The sequence below is a fragment of the Thunnus albacares genome, chromosome 6, assembly GCF_914725855.1.
Source record: "Thunnus albacares chromosome 6, fThuAlb1.1, whole genome shotgun sequence".
In the NCBI taxonomy this organism is placed as follows: Eukaryota; Metazoa; Chordata; class Actinopteri; order Scombriformes; family Scombridae; genus Thunnus; species Thunnus albacares.
In genome coordinates this window covers 27,852,093-27,866,894 of record NC_058111.1, presented here as the reverse complement: position 1 = coordinate 27,866,894, position 14,802 = coordinate 27,852,093, and the positions used below count along the sequence as shown (strand labels likewise).

Here is a 14,802-nt window from a genome sequence, read left to right as displayed (position 1 = left end):
CGGAGGGCAGTTGCCTGCCTTGCTCCATTGGTAATTTAGCTTTGAGTAACAAGATGCAGAAACTCCTTTCTACCATGGAGTGGTGCTACAACTACAACCTAGTTAAAGGGCAATAGAATAGAATAGAATAGAATAGAATAGATCAATTGTATTTTCACCACATAGTTTTATTGTCCTACTTAGATGGGATGCCAGTTTTATTATTATTATAATTAATGGTGGTACTCATAATATTAGTAATAATAAATAATAATTAGGCTCTACAGGCTATAATCTACATGACAGCAATGCCCTCTTTGTGAGGGATGGGGAATCAGACAATTTAATAACCATGGAAATACAGCCAATGTGCTGCTTTTAATGGCAAAGTGTTCATTAAGAGATCTCCTCAAAGACCCTGTAGTACCATCAGAAGCTTAGGGTCGTTTCACAGCACACTGGTGACATTTATTATCTATGCAGCAAACCTGTTTTAGAAGTAGATGAAAAGTTTAGAAAATAGAACATGTGGGTAGGCTATATAATATCCTAGATGTAGGCCTAAATACCATTTTATGTGATGCAAAATATTAAGCTTTGAATCATAATAGAAAGCTGTGCACAGACATGTGTGATCTTCAAGGCGTTGTACAATAGACCGCTAGAGAGTGTGAGCATTCCTTTGTCTAAATAATTTCAGTGATGTGTATTTTAACACTATGATGGAGTGAACTTGGAGTGAACTTCTAAGAATGTATGTTTTCCTTGACTGGAAGATTTGAATCTGTCATTCTGTCTGTAATGTTTAAGTGGCGTATACCTTTAAAGTCTCATGAACCCGTCTGATCATACATAGTGCAGCAGTTTGCAAGGAATCACTGAATCATGGGAACCAGAGTGATAATGCGCACTTCTTTGTCGCCATGACAACCACAATACGTTTCTGTGGATGAAGTCATTTGTTACGCTCGTCGTTTCCATGGTTACAACCTAGAGAGGGCGCTGCGGAGGAGCGTTCCACGTAAAATGACGCAGAGGCGGGGGCGTGCCCGCGATGCGCGCTGCGCAAGGCTTCTTGTTGTTCCCGCAGAGAGGCGAGAAGATGGCGGCCGTGTCAAGCGGAGGTGCTGCTGGGTCCGCTGCGGCCGGGATTACGCACTCTTCCCGACCGACCCACGCAGGCATGGGCAGCCAGAACCGAGCCCAGCCATCCTCCGGGATCAGCCACCCCAGTCGTACCGGCACGGCCACTGGGTGCATCACCAATCCTGGCCACACTTCGGCCACCAGGCCCCCCCCAGCCCGAGTGGGCCACTACGAAATCGAGCGGACCATCGGCAAGGGAAATTTCGCGGTTGTTAAACTAGCCACACACATCATTACCAAAGCAAAGGTAAGAAGACTGACGCCCAAGCGTTAGAGGTGAACAACTACAAGCTGTCATTGTTTCATTTTTAGCCTTTTTGAGCATGTAGTCAGGATGCCGCTGGGGCCTTCAGGCTCCGGAGACACAGCGGACAGCCCGCTTTGGTAACACCGCTGCTTAGTATCGGGGGCTCCGTTCAACACGGGGCATCACCTCGGAACTACTAGACACAAACACTTTTAGCAGAAATACATCTTATAAACATATCGGTGCTGCCAGTATTATTGAGGAAAGCTAGAAAGGCCTGAGGTTAATAAACGTGTGGCAAAGCGCAGAGGACGGAGAGAAGGGTATTGACGAAGATGAAAAAGAGACAGCTTTCCGTCTGTAGTAGCTAGCTTAGCTTACGAGCTAATTAGCTGTTTGGCTAGATGCAGATATCTTTTAGACAGATGCCAACACAGCAGGTTAAAAGTTTGCAGTACCCTACTGCATAACTTTAAATTAACAATGAACTTCCAAAGTTAGTAAGTGTACGTTACCTAAGTGTTGATAGCTCACTGTGAAATTCAACGTACAATTACAACCGAAAAATGGTTAAAGCCAACTGTAGCAGAGCCAGAAACTTTTAACTTTTTAAAATTTGCCAGATTGACAGGCAGTGATATAAAATAGACTACCTTGCTTTATGTTTTCGTGTTCGGAAATGTTTCTTAAGTTTTTCTGGTGGAATACAACCATTTTCTCGTGGTGTAACCTAACCATTTTGTCAAAGTTGTATTTCAGCTTTACCGGTCTTTGTAGCATTTAGATATCCCTTTTAATATCTAGATGACATTTCCATTAAGCCTACCGAACAACAAAACACTGACATAGCAAAATTAGTGGTTTCACAACCTCCACCACACACTTTGAGTGTACGTGGATGCTTTTGCATAGAGTGGGCGCCTGTTAGCAGTACACTGTATGATTGACACATTCACAAGCAGCCACTATTGTCTACAAATGATATTCATGCAAAACACGATCATACTTGATTAGTAGATGCACTACATTTGGGGTTGCCACAAGTCAGTCCTGTGCTGCGGATTAATAACTCTGCTCATGATGACACTTAATATTGTGCCCAGGCTATTTATAATGAGTCTGTTGGGTTTTTGCCAATCAAAAGATTTGGGTATCTATGGTGGGTAAGGGAAGTTTGGGATATTACAAGAGGAGGGGACTGTTCAAATATCCCTAGTTGTGTTTTTCTTTTGGATCATGTGCCTAATTGTTTCAAAGTTTTTCTTGTCTGTGAGCAGTCTTATGTCACTCCAAATATTTTAACCTATGTCTTCTTGGCTGGAATGGTAGGGGAAGCCCTTAAAGACCAATAGAGAAGTCACCTGTGTACCTGTGCATCTGCATCACCCTCAGTTTGATGCATTTGACAACAGCAGCATCAGTAAGAATGCTGCTAATAGCCACTTTGATTTCCAGCTTGTTGGAGAATCCTCTACTCAGGACCATGCTGGCAGTATGGTGACACAGGGAGCCCTCCTCTGATAATACGACTGTTGTCATCCATGTGATGAATGCTTGATTGTACTCTCACAACACATAGGGAAGCTGAGGCCTACACTTACAGACAGCTTCTGCATTATATTTTTTTTTTACCTGGTGATGATGCTCATGATGTCGAGCGTTCAATTCTCATGGTACAAATAAAGGTGTGTCAAGGCGGCAGAGTGTGCTTTGCCTCCATGCCCTTGTTGACATGCACACAGACAGGCAGACACGGCCAAAAGGCCAAAATAAACTTGGGTCAGTAAGTGCCTTGGAATATGTCTCAGCTCTGCAGAAGATGTTTCTAGAAGGACTCTGACTGTGTTTATTTGACTATCATGTAATTTACAGACCCACTGACATGAAAGCACTACGTTCAATCTTATATCAGAGCAGTACAAAGACAGTAGTTTGACATAACGGTGAGAGATTGATGTGCTAGGTAAGGTTTTTTCTTGTGTGTGAGCCTGTTTATATGTGTGTGTGTGTGTGTATTTGGGGCTGTGTCTGGCTGACTGAGAGTGAGAGACAGGCAAAGGACAAAATGACAGTGGAACAAGCACTGACAGAATGAAAGAGAGGCCTTGTTTGTTGTCTGTTTGTGGTGGTCACTGACAGACCAGTCAGTTCATGATTTTCATCAGCTAGCACAGGGCTTTCAGCGTCCCCAGTTGCTCATGAATATCAGAAGAATAGAAGTGTGCTTTTACATGCCTGTGGATATCATGAATATGGATATGATGATCAGTCATCAGATGAAATGCGCTTTGGAACCTTGTTTTATGGCCTAGGTTTTATAACGATCCAATGAGAAATGCTGACTAGTCAAAAATAGCCTAACATCTCTCTCAGTTGTTAGATGGAGCTGGATGATATCCTGCAGTGCAGTCACACAGAACAGGATCTGGTTATTTATACTTGGTAGCTTAGAAGCCCAAAGAGGGATGTTCCCTCTTTATGCCTCATTTGCTCTGTTGTTTTGTTAAACCTAAAACATTCAAAGGCAATTTGTTTAAAGTTTATTTCCCTAGTACACACTACCATTTCAACCGTGTATTTTGCTAATTCTTGTGGAATGGGGGCTGTTGTTGTACACTTGCTAACAGAGAGGCAACCACGCACTTTAGATGATCGCACTTTCGACTATCATTGTAATAGTGAAAGTTCATCTACTCCAGTCAAAGGTTAGCTAGTGAAGTGGAAGTCAAAACAGGAGTTTTGTTACACTCTCATAGATGCTGTGGTAGAGGCAGTTGGGGCACACTTTGCTACTGTCTCGATGAATGTTGATTTTAGTGTTTAGTCTCTCCATAAACTTTATTGCTGGTCATGACCCCTCAACAAGGGACATAAGCTCTTGCTGACACTGCAAACCACTTGTCTAGGTGTTGCTTCTTGCTGTAGGAATTTGGAGACTTGATAGACTAGATCAACTTGATCTAGATGCTTGTAATTTCAATTCTTAGTCTGTTTCCATCTTTTGCTTTAACCCAGTCAAAGTCACTGTTGTTGTTTATCTCCATATTTGGGACCTCTTCTGACATGCATCTCTTTACTCTGCAGTAGAGCCGAAACAATTAATGATTAATCAACTAGTCCATTAACAGAACATTGATCGGCAACTATTTTGATAATCGTTCATTGTTTCCATCTTATTTATACTGAAGGTTTGCTGCTTTTCTTTGTCAAACATGGTAGTGAACTGAATATCTTTGGGTTTTAAGCAACAAGCAATTGATGATGTCGCCTGGGGCTTTAGGACATTGTGGTGGGAATTTTTCACTGTTTTCTGACGTTACTACACCAAACGATTAATTGATTAAACTAATTGTCAGATTAATCAGTAATGACAGTTGTTAGTCGCAGCCCTACTCTCCAGCACCACATTCATCTTTATAGTAAAATGCTATATAAAACTTTAAATAACATCTTTAATGATAAAGTAGTATTTGTCCAGAAGCTGGTAAAGATATATTCAGTGTGTAGGCTTGTTGCTTCTTGGGTATTGCACAAAGACGGCAGGCCATGTTGTGGAAAGAATGATTTTTTTCTGTTGATTGAGGCTATTAATTAGGCCTGTAGTTGCTTTGTTTTTCAGTGCAATTTACTTGAGATGATATTTCACATGCCGGTCTCTATTCGTAGGTATTTTAGTTAACAAACAATCAGTAAACATTGTATACAAATTGCATAAAATATTACAAAGATAGCACAGAATTTACAGACACACATAAAAACAATAGGACATGTACAGTACACATACAGTATAAGTATTAACCAAGGTACAAAGCTGCTTTACATGGTGATTAGTGACACCTTACATTAGGTATAACCTAGTTATGTTAGCAAAGAGTTAAGAGGATATTTATTGCCTTGCCTCTACATAATCAATGAAGTCGTGTGGAATTTCTCAATGGAACCTTATAAAGTAAATCTGAGTTTTTCCAGTTTAAGGTGTTGCATTGATTTTCTATGCTCACCTAATTCATCTGAATCAGTGAAAACATTCATTGTATGATTTTTTTAGAAATTGTCCATCACAGCTATGTCAGGTGTAATAAAACATCCCTGGTGCTGGCTTGCCTATAAGTAAAAGGTCAGTGCTGATATTAAGTGATTATGTTGACACAGGGACATGTGATGCAACCAGAGTGTTGTAGATTCCTCTTCACAGCATTAAGGGTGTAACAGTATGTGTATTCGTCCTGAACCGTTATGGTACAGATGTTACAGTTTGGTGCATGCAGTCGTGCAAAGAATACACTCCGTGACCCAAACAAATACTGTCAAAGTGTGTTTTAATAATCCACTTACTCTGACATGTGGAACAATAATTCTGGAGTGCGAGTTCCGCCCGAAACGTTTGGCAGCGCACCACTTAGCTATAGCATGTTCATGGATGTATGCTAACAGGCTTAGCCAAGGTAGCCTGGTTACCCTGTAGTGTCGCTGCCGTAAGAATGTCAAACGAGAGACCAATAACACTGACCGAGTGTAACATTATTAAGATATGCGCTGTTACCTTGGTAGTGAAACGATATCACGTCTCCCCGTTCCCCTCTCCTCTGTGATGGTTGGCTTTCACTCCGCCTTTGAGTGAAGCCGTTCAGAACAACGATAAAAACATTTGATTTCTGACGTGGTCAGACAGCATGTTGTAAGAACCAGTTCTGAGAAATAAAAATGTAGTAATTAAGTATTGCAGTAACAGTTGTGGTTTGGTCCTTCTGACGGATATATTATTATATATGACATCATTAGATTAGTAATACTGAAGCATCAGTGTGTCAGCAGCATGTTACTGTCGTAGCTGCTGGAGGTGGAGCTAGTTTCAACTACTTTAAATACAGTTAGACTATAAAACAGCTGTCAGCAGGTGTCTTGAATCCTTGCAAGAAACGTTCATTCATTCAAAGTTTCAGTAATAGTTACGGCCAATGAGCTATTGTTGGATGTTTACATTTTTCAAAATAAAGGACCAAAACATTATTTTCTTTCTCTCTTTTTTTCCCCGCTGTACTGAAATCGTACCAAACCGTGATCCCAAAACCGAGGTACATACTGAACCGTGAATTTTGTGTTCCATTACACTCCTACCATTCATCTATCTGCAGGGCAGCAACAAACAACTTTTTCACTACTGATTAATAATTAACCACTGTCAAAATGGTAATTGCAGATCACATGTCACATTTCCTACTTGGTCTGATCAGTTGCTAAAAAACCAGCCCACTGAACTACAGTGAATATGCCTGATTGCCATTGTGTTTTAGTGTGTCTATACTTGTGTCTAATTGATTGAAAAAAGGAGGTATGATGGTCATTGTCTGACCAGACTATAGATAAAGTAAAGTGACACACTTTGAAAAGCCCTCCGTCGTGTTGTGCCCACAGCAAGGTGAGCGTGATTGGTAGAAGATAGCACCGTGTGGCGTGTCCTGACCCGTCCTGTCTGTGGAGAAGCAGATCTTTTTTTCTGTTCTTCTTTTTCCTGTCTTCTCCTCTTCTGCTCTTTCCTTTTTGAGGGTTTTTTTTTTAGGCAAGAGAAGGATGAGCAGGAGGAAGGGGGCAGGCAGGATGGCAAGCGTTAGGTAACAGGCCTAATGTACTGTGTAACAATTTCACACACTCCCTCAGTCACACACACACACACACCAACTCACGCACAGCTCTCTAACATACAGCATCTCCTCTCTGTTTCTCAAAGATACACATACGCACACTCAAATGTGATTTCAGTTGGGTGAATAATATGACAAAGGCTGTGTTTCTGCTCGACTTGTCTTCAGGCCCTCTGGTCGTCTTCTGCTGCATTCTCAGTATTGTGAATCTGCAGCCAGCTGGCTTCAAAAGGGGAATAACAAAATCCAGACTACGTGTGTGTGTGTGTTTTAAGGTTTGGCGATATGGCCTTAAACAGTATAATTGTAATAAAATAATTAATTTTATCCAGTGTGGTCGGATTTATACAGCCAGCTCCTGTATTCAGTCATTGTAATAGATGGTGGATTCACAGATTGTTTTTAAAAGAGCAGACAAGGAGGTTGATGAATACCAAACTTTAAAGTAACTTCAGTTCAGTGCAGATCATATTGGATAGAAAGTGCATCCAGCTGGTGATTATCAAGCTAACTTCAGCCTTCTGTTTGACCGGCAGCACTGTTGCTTTCCTCTGCTTGTATGGTAACTTTTTCTTCTCACATTCCTAGATGACTGTGACCGACTGTGCCATTAGCCTCTACTCTTCCAAACTTGTAAAAACCGGGAATGTTTTATTTCTTTGCAACATGCTGCTCTGATTTTATTAACGCAAAGCCAACGTACAATATAATGATCAATTAGTGGGTCGTCACCTGAGCTGAATTGGATCCTGATGTGACTTGTCTCGTGGTCAGTGAAGTTACTAAATGACAGCGTATTGAGTGTTGTGCTTCTGCTCATTTTCTCTGGATGTTCATGTTCCCTTTTTTAAACTGGCTGTTCTAGAAGTGCAACGATTAGTTGACCAACAGACAATTAATTGCCTACTATTTAGATAACCGATTAATCCTTTTTTAAATCATTTTTAAGAAAAAAAGCCAAAATTCAAATATTTTCTGGTTTCTTAAGTCCTCTAATGACACGTCAGTCTTCTAAAAATAAATATCTTTGAGTTATGGGCTGTTGGTTGGGACAAAACAACATTTGAGGACGTCACCGTGGGTTTTGGGAAACAATGATGGACATTTTTCACCTTCTACTCACATTACTCACACATAAACCACTAATTGGTTAATCATGAAAAATAATCAACAGCATGTGCTTTCAGCCATGTGTGTTGCTGCACATTCATAATCTAAATATGTCAACACTCAATACCATATGACAATTTTAGAACACATTAAGATTTATTATTGTTAATCGTGAACAATGCAATGTGGCCCTACACACCCCTAGTGTCTGATGCCAGTGGTTTGTGTTCATGTGCCGTTTGTGTTTGTAACCATCGACGATCAGTACATGGCAGCACACGCAGTGGCAGTTAAAATTCACAACTCTGTGCTCTCATCATGGACAGCACTGCTCGTTGTCAGAGGCGACTGTGTGTTGCCAAGGCTCTTACTTGGAGAAAGGTCGCTCCATTGAAGTCTTACTGGTCTCCATAGCGATGATGGTGGTTCCAGCCCACATCTACCAATTCTGAATGGAACTGACGTTGCCATTGGCTTAGATTGCCTGTCATGAAGATGGTGTGTATTATGTGTTTTTTTTTTTTTTTCATCAAAGCTGGACACAACAGAATTTGTCTGGTGTTCTTGGGTTTCCCTCCTCAATTCAAACCGGCTGGGTTCTTCGCTGTAGTATGTAGTGATATCTCTGCTGAAACCACAGTTGTGATGGACAGAAGCAAAGGTCTTTGGTTGCTGCTGCCTCGACTTCAGGTCTTCCAGAGCTTTCATAACATGAACTGTGCACTCGGGGTGGGCAATATGGACACAGTTCTCTATCATGGAATATGTAACATTATATCCAGATCACAAAATATGTCATTATATAATACATTTTCTGGAAAATCCATTTAGAAATTGTTAATGGATAAAAATACGAGACAGAAATGTCTGCTTTTGGCTGATAGAGCATATTAAGTACCTGTCGAATCAAAGTATTTCATCACATTAAAGCAAAAAGTATATCAAAAGTCAGTATTGCCATAGAGCAGTCCTGCTTGTTGAGTTACAGCATTGTCCAATACAGTGGTACCAAACCTTTGCATTGGGACCTCCCCAAGGGCTCCCAAGATATATCTGAGGAATCACTAGAAGATTGAAAAGATTCATTGCTGCTGCATTTATCTCCCTTGGCTTGAAGAAAAATGTCACCATGGCATCATGATGTGGACATTTTGCCACAGCAGGTCCATTTATTGAAATCTTCATGCAGGCCCTCAAGTGCTCTCCTTGCAGCCTCTTCCTGAAGTCTGTTTTCACCCACCAAAAGTGAAGATTTGTCTTTATTTAGTAAATTCTTAAGTTTAAGTATCGATTCATGGTTCAACAATAAGGCTTGCCCAACTGCATGGGGGGGAACTTGGCAGCAAGGGTCTTCAGGTGACTTGCAGGAACAACTTGGTCTGGGTTCCTGGTTGCTTGTGGACCCAGTAACCAAGACAAATATTATACTAGTATTCCAAATACTTGTAAATACCTGAGTGCGAAATCGTTCCCAGAATACATCCCTTGCTGGTATATCCTGATCAGAGTTTCTGAACCAGTGGCCTCTCCTCCCCCCTCCTCTTCAGCTTGTATGTTCAACAATCACAGCTCATTACTATTGTCCAGATCATGATGGAGTGTAGACAGGACTGAGCCAGGAGGCTGATGGTTGCCTGCTTCCTTAATCTTGCGGATTGTCTCAATTGTGACTGGCACCTGAAAAAAAAACAGAAGTGGAATTAAGTGTGCAGTGTGACACACACACATCTAAATCTTCTCCATAAACATCAAATCAGTAATCTGGTTTAAAAAAAGGAGGGGGAATTTTCTTACTTTCACAGCAAGGATATTAACATCCTCCTTTTGGAAAACGTTTGACAGCCTCGCCAGATGAGGCAGCACGTCTGACTGGAGGTACAGAGCAGCCACATATCGGTATGTGGCACAAAAGGAGTAAAGACCTTTTTGCCACAGGGCACTTGTTGTGCTCCACGTCCTCTGCCAGGACCATTAGCGCTGCATGGAGATTCCCAGATTGGCTACTGCCTGGTGCTGAGAAAGCCAGCGCATGTCTTTGACCTCTTAGAAATTATTGTGGGGAAATAATTAGTACATTTCTGGCAAAAATAAAGCACAATTAACCCTAAATATAGACGCCTGTGATCTCTAATTCTGCTGGAAAGAATGAAGATTTGTTTACCTTCACATTCAGATCACAGATGCCCAGGGTAGTGGCTGCTGCCTTCAAGACTGCTGTTCTATTGGCGGTGTTCCTAAAGTACAGGTGAAGTTGCTGCAGGTGGTCTCTGAAGGTCTTTTGTACCGTGTTGTCTCTGAAGCATTTTTATAGACGTTGGGCAGCACAGTGCTCAGTAAGTAGCCATGGCATGGTTTCACAGAGTCGCTTTGCCACTCCATTTTGGCCTATTTAAAAAAACCAGGGAAGAGGAGAAAAAAGTTTAGTTGTACAAACAATAAATTAAAGCACAATAAATATATCAAGTGCTTTGGTGTGGAGAAGGATGCAGTAATTTTACCTGTCATCACTGCTGCACCATCTGTCCCAAGACCAGATATCTTGTCCTGGGGAATGCCCCTCTGATTGGCCTTCCCATCAGGAAGTGGAACTAGGTCCCAAAATTGACAAAAAAGAGCTCTGTCTTTGTGTTTCTGATGTCTTCAGGACGGGTGCTTCGATAATACTGGCCAGTATTTCGAGCATTTCATTTACCATGCGATGGGGACCTGTAGTTGGTTGATTTTCCAATCTTTGAAAAAATTAATACCAACAGTTAAATAGATGTTGTTGACCTGTCAGCAGCCAAGACCTGTGTGATGGCCTTTTCTTGTTCCAACAGGCGCTGCATCATCTTTTGCCTTGATCCCCATCTCGTGGGCGATTGTGTTATACGTTTGTGTCGAGGCAAGTGCCCGCTGCCTCTTCCAACTGTGAGAAAAAGCACTCACTTTTTGCAAACTCCCACAGAGACAGAGAGAGAGAGAGAGAGAGAGCAAGAGAGAGAGGCTTAAGATCATCTACATCAAGGGGGATCTGTTAAACCTCAAAGCAACAGGGATGCTATGCTACTTGAACATTTAAATTAATATTTCATAGAAAGGAATAAAAGAAACTTACCAATGGTAATGTGAAGGCGATGGCCAAAGCATGACAGTCTTGTGCAGTTATTCAGTGCGATAGCTTTGACAACGTTGACACACCTGTTTCTCTTCGTTGAGATGCTAGCACTGGAGAAATTCCCTCAAACCATTCGCTATATTTTTCCTCGTGTGGTCCTCGGGAAAGTAGCTTGTCTCAAGACGGGAGCTGCACAGCATCCGTTCAGCTCTGTAGTTCTGCTTGACCATAAGTCCGTGGTCAAGGTGTAGTAGTCTGCAGAAGACAGCTGCTACCTTACCGAGGTATTCTTCATACATGTCCGGGACTGCTGTCTCTAAAAAATATTACCCTTCAGCGATGCTATGTTTAGGGTTCAGCTTTTTAATAAGCTGTTTGAAGCCTTCCTTCCTTCTTCTCACCTGTCGCTCCCCTTTTTGGAATGAACTCCTCCACTGAGGAGCCACTGTCAGCCATGCTTGTTGTTGCTGTGCCTAAGTTACGCATGTAACATACGTCATACTGTTACGCGGCATAACGATGTGATGTCATTATGAAAACCACAATATGTATTCTTTTTAAATCATAGTAAAAAATTATACCAGTATTGTTGTGAATGATATGATGTGGCACACCCCTATGACATAGGTGATAAATCAATTGAAAGTAATTGAGAGTGGCAGCCCTACTCATGTCTACACTCAGGTTATAGTTTGTGATGATGGGTCAGGAATAGACATTGCCTCATTTTAATTCGTCGCAAGCCAAAAAGGGTGGGAACTACTGATCTGATTTATATTGGAAAATTCACATTGTCTTATGGTGAATATTACCATATCACCTATCCCTACTCTGGACATTTGGCTTGAGCCCAGTGGCTGTGAAAGACAACTGGACAAAAAGACCTGCTGGAGTTAGTGAGAATATTGGTCAAGGTCCATAATTCAGTTTCTTCTATGCTGTAGTATGCAGACTTTGTGTGGTAGATAGCAAGATGTGAAATGTAAGAATCCCTCGATTCCAACTTTGGATTGAGTCGTGTCTCTATAGAGATTTGTTTCTCTTATTGTGCTAAACTGGAACTGCTGGTTTCTTCTTTTTAAGCACCAGTCAACAATTGTAAATATGGGAATGTGGACTGTGCAGAATCAACCTGTTTGGGTGATGGTGTGTCATGTGGCAACTGCAGTATGAGCTTTTTATGATTGCAGTTGTAGAAGAAGTAGAATTAAAATACCACTGATGTTGTGGTTACCGGGATGGTACTAGTACATCTATTCATGTGTGTTCATCATAACTAGTTGCCACGAACAAACTTTCCCCAAATTCTGTTGCTTTTGGTCAGGTCTGTGGGTTGTAAAGTGTGTCCTTCACTATGCAAGAAAGAAAGGAGAAAAAAAATCAACTGAAAATGACAGATGAGTGTGTGATGTCCAGTTTTTCGGTACTTTTAGCATGTGCCTAGTCTTGTACTTTCAGCTTGACACACTCAGTTGAGTCATTTCCACACATATACTCATACAAGCACACAACACACAAGTGCATCATCTCCGAAAGCCAATGTGCTGACTCACACTGCCTGTATGTCTTCATCTCTTTGTGTGCACGTGCATAATACGCTCATAGAATGGTACAACTTGTGCTGACGTGCCGTGAACATATCTTCTACGTGTGACACTGCCTGATGTCTATAAGACTTCATACACACACACACACGCATAAGAGAAAAAACTGAAGCTTCATACTAAGCAGCTTCTAGTTAGCTGTTGTAAAGACTTGGTTTAGATCCAGATAGCGATGATGCCGTGTTTTCGACCTGAACTGTGGAGTGTGTGTGTGTGTGTGTGTGTGTGTGTGTGTGTGTGTGTGTGTGTGTGTGTTTGTATGTGTCCCATAGGAGTTTAACTACTCACATGCTGATATAGGTTAAGCCAGAGCATTACACCCCCTCTGGGTGTTGTAATCTGTGTCACCTGTTGATGAAGGTTAACCTCATACATTATATCACCTCTCCATTGTGTGTGTGTGTGTGTGTGTGTGTGTGTGGACACAGATGAGCATGCAAGATGCACTCACCTGCCCCAGCTTCCCACTGTAGACATTACTCCATGGACCCAATTCTATGTTTAGGATTAACCTCATTATAGTTGAGTCATGGATGGATGTTTTCAAAGTGAATGCTAGAGGGTCCAAGGGAATGTTGCACGACTGTGAACACAATGTCTAAGAATCAGATTTATTGGTTAACGTTGCATTTTTTTGGTTCTGTTCAAATTATTGACTCCTTATTTTGTGCTTAAAAAATCTAAATAAATCTAGGCAAACAATATGCAACTTTTTAATCAGAGCATTATAACAGATAGATGTATTCAACATTAATATATAGATATCAAGAAAATGTCAACTGGGGCTGTAATTTGTCCTTCTTTATTCATTGATGATTATTCTATTAGTTTTTTGTTTAATAATGGTCATTTTGAGGCTTGTTTTGCAGTATACTGAGAGGTGCTTCTAATGTTTTGTCTATCCCATGGATATCAGTGGGGATAATCTAAAAAAATACAGATTGTGCCGTAGTAACTTGAATAAGCCGCTTTATGCTCAGTCATGTAAACAGTTTCTTAGAAATGTGCAGCATGGCATGCCCTTATCTGACATATAGTCGTGCTCATTGAATAAGAGTCAATGTATTGCTTTTACAAAACATCACTGTGCTGAAAATGCAGGTATTTTTACACTGTGTTTAGTGTTAACCAGTGACAATGAAATTTCCCTGTCACAAGACGACACATGTCCAGGATCTGGACATTACAGATGGCTGGGGCTAGTGGTGTAACAGTTTGGTATGTACCTCAGTTTTTGGGGTCAAGGTGCGGTACGATTTCTGTACAGCAGAAAAAAGAAAGAAAGGTAGGAAATAAAATTTGAAAATTGGCTGAAACGGTTTAGTTTTCGCAGAGAGTTTGTCAACACTCGACCGTGTCCTACGGCGAAACCACCTACAAATGTAGGCAGCAGGTCTACAAGGTGCCATTTTAGAGAAGCTCGATAAGAGTCAAAGAATTGCGCTATGACTTTGTGCAAGTAAATCCTATATATTCCAATACTGTAATTGATTGCATCCAATCAGCACTGTGTGGACACATTACTGTATTGTAAGGTAATGATGAAAGGGGTTTCAACCTCTCAAAAAGGCGGCAACGGGGAAGGAATGTCATCGGCCAGTGTGCCATTGTTGAGGTTCCTGGCCAGTGACGGGGAACACCACCATGTACTATAAATAATCAAAGCGTCCTCCATCACCATTCAACCCTTGGCCCCTACAATGCTGCCCGTCTCATCACTTTCCCGGACACAATACACAATATTCTCACTCCAGCCCAGCAGATAGATGGCCCAGAGCAGCCCAGGTACGTTGTCATCTGGGACAATGCAAGTTTCCACCGGGCTGCTCTGGTCCACAACTGGTTCATCGACCACCCGCCTTTTTCCGTTCTTAATCTGCCACCATGTTTTCCATTCCTCATGGAGTTTCTATTGAGGAGTTTTTTTTTTCAGCTAGGCATTGAAACGCGGGATATGAATATGAACGCGTACCTCTC

The 14,802-nt window shown here is 41.4% G+C and overlaps 1 protein-coding gene across 4 annotated transcripts in view; it reads left to right on the top strand.

Moving 5' to 3' along the window:
- Positions 1–1,029: 1,029 nt before the first annotated feature.
- sik3 (SIK family kinase 3) overlaps positions 1,030–14,802 on the top strand; it is a 38,490-nt gene continuing 24,717 nt past the window's right edge. For 3 of the 4 annotated variants that reach the window (XM_044353259.1, XM_044353261.1, XM_044353260.1), the window contains exon 1: positions 1,030–1,372. In XM_044353259.1, the coding sequence (XP_044209194.1) occupies positions 1,034–1,372 (339 nt within the window). In that variant the 5' untranslated portion in view covers positions 1,030–1,033. The remainder of the gene's footprint in view (positions 1,373–14,802) is intronic. The other variant, XM_044353263.1, reaches the window with a different exon arrangement.